At 36.7% G+C, this 6,000-nt stretch overlaps 1 protein-coding gene across 6 annotated transcripts in view; it reads right to left on the bottom strand.

Moving 5' to 3' along the window:
* Positions 1–4,820: 4,820 nt before the first annotated feature.
* The window catches only part of LOC124166548 (double-strand break repair protein MRE11), a 53,236-nt gene continuing 52,056 nt past the window's right edge, over positions 4,821–6,000 (bottom strand). For all 6 annotated transcript variants that reach the window (XM_046544100.1, XM_046544102.1, XM_046544101.1 and 3 more), the window contains one exon: positions 4,821–5,715. In XM_046544100.1, the coding sequence (XP_046400056.1) occupies positions 5,611–5,715 (105 nt within the window). In that variant the 3' untranslated portion in view covers positions 4,821–5,610. The remainder of the gene's footprint in view (positions 5,716–6,000) is intronic.

The following is a 6,000-nucleotide window of genomic DNA, read 5'->3' as shown; positions in this document are numbered from 1 at the left end:
CAGGGGTGCAGCTAGAAATTAAGGCTAGGGGGGGTTTCAGGCGCAACAAATACTAGGGTGCCTGGGGGTGTGGTATACCCGCCAGGGTAATCGGGAAGTGCGGGGGCCCTGCGCCAGAAAAAAATTAAGATAAATGGTTCAAAATGGTGAGTCTTAAATCATTCTGAGAGATTTTATTAACTCTTACGCTATTCTATAATTAATATTAATCCAATTAAGTAAAATAGATTTCACTTAGAAGTTTCTCTGAGCTCTGGGGGGGGGGGGGGTTTAACCCCCAAAACCCCCCTCGCTGTGCCACTACCTAGATCCGCCTATGAGGATATGGGTATTTCTCCATTGTGAGCAGGGGCAGGTGCTGATGGAGCTGCAGACACAGGTGCATATGCAGGGGTGGTGGTAGGGATAGGGGTATTTTTCCGTTAGAGGCAGTGGCAGGGGTAGATGCAGGTGCTCATGCATCTACATCTGCATACTATCATCTACATCTCCCACATATGCTGGTAAAAGTGCAGTTAAAGGTACAGTAATTGTGATTTGGTCATTTGTGTATTTTTTATATAAGGTTGAAATTTTTGTGTAACCTTTCATTAATTTTATGAGCATTTTTTTTTCAAAGGGCCTAGGTGTAGGAACAGGAAAGGGGACAGATACAGGTCTAGTTTTAGGTGTAGTTCTTGGTCTAGGTCTTTGTGTGTTTAATTTGAGGTCTATAAATAGTTGAAGGACTAAGTCTATTCCTGGGAAAGGGAGGGGATTATTTTTACACGGTTAGGGATATGGATAGGGACATGAATAGATATAGAAATAGTGGCAGGTGCATGGTTATGAGCAAGTTTATGTGCAGATATACGTGCAAGTATATGAGTAAGTATGAGCAACTAAACTTTCAAGTTAATGTTCAATTTATTTGTGCACTCTTATGTGCATTTTTGTGAAATTGTTTGAGAAAGTTTATGTGCAATTTTATTCACAAATCTATGCAATTTCATGAGTCAGCTTGTTGAGCAATTTAATGTGCAAGTTTTCCTGCAACTTTATGATCATGTGCTTGTGAAAATTAGTGCTTGGAAACAAGATGTAATGTAATAAAAAATCCCTGAAATAAAACTGTTTTAAAATGAACAGTTCTCTAAAACTGCCTGTTCACTGTTTATGTCTGCAATGCACACATGCTGCATATTCATGCCAGTAGGTATGGAGGTATGGTCACAAAGAGTTATTTCGAACAGGACCTCAATCACTAACCAACTATAGCTAGTGCATTGTGGTTACAATAGGTGGCAGAAGCAACGCAGACCACCCAAGGCTGCCAAAGCCACACCTCAGACCGCCGAGCCCCTCCCCCTGCATTCTCTCCCACGTCCCTCCGCCTTGTCTGATGTCTGCACGAACAACAAACACCCACACGAAAATGAACAGCTTAACTGCCCAACAGTTCTTCCAGGCATTTGTTTCATCTGGACATTCATGTTCAACTTCTCATTATAACTTTGTTTTTTTTAATCAAGAATCTTATTATATGTTAAAGAGACTAAATATGATTTTACCATGTACATAACATAAATCCTGACATTCATATAAATTAAATGAGATGCAAAATTATACAACATTCTACCGAAAGATAAAGAGAGATCATCTAAACAAGAATCTTGGCTTACAAACAAGATGGTGAATAAATCACTAGAGTTATTTCTAAAATTATAAAACACAGCATATTAAAAGCAAACTTATTATGCATTTTATTTACCAAAATAAACTGTCAGGAACAAAGAATGAAACAGATCCTAATGTCCCATGAGTGAACCATTCTCAAAACACCAAAGGCTTTTCATACTCCATCTACCTTCATCACTGCATAAACTAAGGGAAAAATATTCACCTGCTACTCCACAGATACATGTTTTACATGTAGATACATTACTAGATGACCTTAAGGAGGAAAGTCAAATAAATTATTTCCTTGGCAGACATAATCCAAGCTTATCACAATTATGTACTCATTTGCACGGGATCTCCTCAACATGATTAAGTATAAAATTGAATTGCTTAAATATGAATAATATAAAACAAATATGAATGCATGTGAAAAAGTTTCACAGCCGTCAGTAAGTAATAGCGAACTGATAAAACGCTGACCCTAATACAATCAAAGATTGACAGACGCTTAAGAGACTATTTAAGATGTTACTATGTACATAACATAAATCCTGACATTCAAAGAAATCCTATAAGACCCAAAATTATACCACTTCCTACATCATATTTTCATGCATTTTATGCATATGTCACTACATATCCATAACTTTAGTAGATCCTTTGAAATACCAATCTTCTAAGGGCTACAAAACTGGATGAAAGGTTCTGCAAATTTCCTGCATGGCATTTTAAATACAATTTGCACGCAACGGCACACTTCAGAAAATATACATTTTCATGGCTGTAGCTACATGTGACACATTATTTGAGCAATATGTGGCCACATAATCAGAGAAATCGCAACGCAAGACAGTGCTTCAAAGACAGGGAAAGGGACAAGTTGCTTTTCGATGCACATGTTTTGGGTGCTTCTCACAAGAGAGTTAGATTTTTACAATTTAAAGATTTAGAGAAGTGGATTCCTAATTTTACTGGAGAGGACTTGAAACAGGACTATTTCCACACTGTGGCATAATTAGCCAATAAACAGGCATATATGCAAACATATTTATGAATTATTTCAATATGGCAGTCAGTGAAGTGTAATACGTATTCTTTGTCTCATGAAATTTCAGTTGCCAGAGCAAAATATGGCAGTGGAAGGCAGGGCAGTCAGTCCAAGGGGGTAGGAGGAGGAGAAGGAGCTCAAAGACAAACCAATTGAACTTAGACTTATTGGATCAGGAATGACTCTCCAGGAAATAAAGAGACCTGGCTCCTGTTGTACTAAAATCCACAAGGATGGCTGAAGAACAGAAGAACCAGAGAAGCCTTGAGGAGCAGTGGGAATCTCAAGTAACAAACCCAATAGCTTCACGTTCAAGCGGTGGCCCTGAATTGCCTGTCCTCATTGTCATTTACTTTACGCCAAAAAAGAGTCAGCGAAGTAATCTTCCTCTGATTTCAGTGGCCACCAAAAGGTAGAAGAATCTTCAGTGAATCAACCGGAAACTAACATTAACCCTTTTAGTGCAGCGCGCCGATATATCGGCTTTTACCTCTCGGCTGAAAAGTGTAGCGCGCTGATATTTCGGCTTTTATGTTATTGCTGTTAAATTTGAATACATTGAAATAAAAAAACTTATATATCAGTAAATGTATAAAAATGTTGTGATTATTGTCCAATTTAATCTCATTAATTAAAAAAATGCTTAAAGATATCTAAAAAATTAACTATATAATGCTTATTTTTCCTAGTTGCTACATTTTATCAAAATACATTTATGCATTTTTCGACTGCACTCCGGGAAGAAGGATAGCACTTAAAGGGTTAGAGGGTACGAATGAAACAGAGACAGATGTCAAGAGAGAGGGAAGGGAAAGAGGGAGCAGGACAAGGAGGGAGAGATGATAGAGTTCGAGAGTACAAAAGGATGAGACGGATGGAAGATGTGTTGAGGCCAGACAGGGATGAGGATTGCAAGTCTCCCTCATTTAACAGAAATTCGCCATAACTTACATGTGCCTCAACAATTGCTCTACCACATACATAACATGAATCCTAACATATAAATGTAACTTGGAAGAGCAATTCAAAAAGCATGGAAAGAATTTGGGAAGGACATATCAAAACCCAGCTTTGTTGGAAAAAATGATCACCAGTTCAAGATAAAGTGCTGCTCACGAAGGACAAATGCAAAGCAGTTCTCCTTCTTCAATAGGACCATAAGGGACTGGAACGACCTACCAGCTAAACTATTTGAGTCCTTCCCGAAAAATTTACACAGTTTTAAAAAGCGGTTGAAGAAGTAGGGACAAAGGGCTTTTCATAATGTTTTCTATTGTTTTTTCAAATGTTCTCTATTGCTTTTTCAATGTTTTCCATTGTTTTTTTCATCATATGTACATGTTACCACCAGGCTAATGGCCTACTTTTAATACTTTTAATAATAGTAATAATAATTCAGAAGGATCCGTAATCACACCACTACCCTAATCCAATTTTAATGCATTTTATACACATCTCATTCCCTTCCATTTTAGCACTTCCTTTGAAATAATTATTTATCGTCCAGGGGCCACAAACTGGTCGAGAGGTTCCATAATACTCTTGCATGGAATATGGACTAGGATAAGAACACAACTAAACGGCACACACTTCAGAAAGTATACAAAACCATGACAAGTAGCAGATGGAAAAACTTGACATGACTCCCGCAGAAGGATTTTTATTTGAGTATTTAAAAAATGGCAAAATGCCAAGAGTTGTAGAAATGCCAGAAGAAATGCCTTTCATTGTTCAAAAAAATAATTTCATTAAAAATAATGATTTAGTTACAGAAAAATAACTTCAGGAAAGTTAAGAATAGCTCACTATCTGTAAAAACTGTACCAAATCCTATCCTAACACATAAGTTGAAGGGACAGAAACGAATCACATTAATGGAATGTGTCTACTTTTATGCTGTCACTATTTATGATCAAAATTAAGTTCCCTTAGAAAAGGTAGAAGATGTTTATCTCATTTTTAATAAATTGAATGCACACTTCCACACAGACGTACTGACGCAAAAATGAATGCAATTATACTTCCTTTCGTTGCCATAGGCTCACTTCCATAGAAGGAAATTATGGCTAGATTTTAATGTGATGTCTCTTGAATTAAAACTGGCAGGTTTCTGTAAAAAGGCACTGTGGTATTTCATTAAGATAATTTTTGAGACTAGTACAAGAGCCAAAATAAATACATTTGTAAAAACAATGTTTTAAGAAAATATTTGTTACAAAAACACACTGTAAAATTTTCCTAGATATAACACTTAATTCAACAAATGTACATATGGTATAAACTTGGACAGAGGAGTTTGATTTCAAAGAGATATTGGAGCTACACTATGCCATCCGAGAATTACATCAGTAAACTGGCAGCACAAGTTTTTCCTACTGCCTTAATCAACGTAAATCAAAAACCTAAGGCAAATTTAATGGACAAGAAAATCCACATAGGTAATTATTTTGGCACAGACATTGAGTCCAATCAGGATAGATCTGAAAACTTAAAAAATGGCCAAAACATGGCATACAATAGCTCAAATTATCCATAATAGTTATAGAAAAGAAGAGCTATTAAAATTTTCAAGAACATACAGGTCTACCTAGACAAGACGGAACAAGATGAGACAATTGGAATGTATCACAAAGTCATCCCAACATTAGATACTTATTGGGAACCAAATATCCTTTATCACTCACCAATTTCACTTCTCTTTAAACACAAGTTCCCAAGCTTGTGAAGTTATGTTATCTTACACCTTGAGTCTTAAGGAGTTGCACAAATTTCTTTCTAGGACTATACGAACTAGTACGAATGGGCTCTGTTGTTTATGATTACAGAGGAGAAAAAATTCTCACAAAAAGCAACTTAAAGTGATTTCCGAAATTCGATGCAAACTCCATGGCATTTATCATGCTCTAGTCAGACCCACTCTCAGAAATGTAGGTGTGTTTACGTTTTGATGCACTCACAAATGAATTCGTAATGGAAAGTTGACTCATGGAGCCAGATCCACCGTAGCCCTGCAATGAAACAGAAAAGTTATCAATTGCCTCATATTTCATTTGGAGGAAAATCATAATGTCACAAAATGGTACATAATTATGCACCAACTATCCATTTTCCATTTCCCCCTCTTTTCCCTGATTTTTCAAATTTCCCTGACTTGATTTCAATGGTAAAGCAGTCATGTAATGATTTTATGGAAAAATACAACAAGCTAACATAGTAGGAACCTACCAGGGGGGCTAAAACGTATGCGTGTAAGTTGGCTATCCTAGGTATACTCACTTCTGATATTGAAGGCC

This window comes from Ischnura elegans, chromosome 10 (assembly GCF_921293095.1).
Source record: "Ischnura elegans chromosome 10, ioIscEleg1.1, whole genome shotgun sequence".
In the NCBI taxonomy this organism is placed as follows: domain Eukaryota; kingdom Metazoa; phylum Arthropoda; class Insecta; order Odonata; family Coenagrionidae; genus Ischnura; species Ischnura elegans.
The sequence above is the reverse complement of the archived record's forward strand: the minus strand, read 5'-3'. Positions and strand labels throughout refer to the sequence as shown.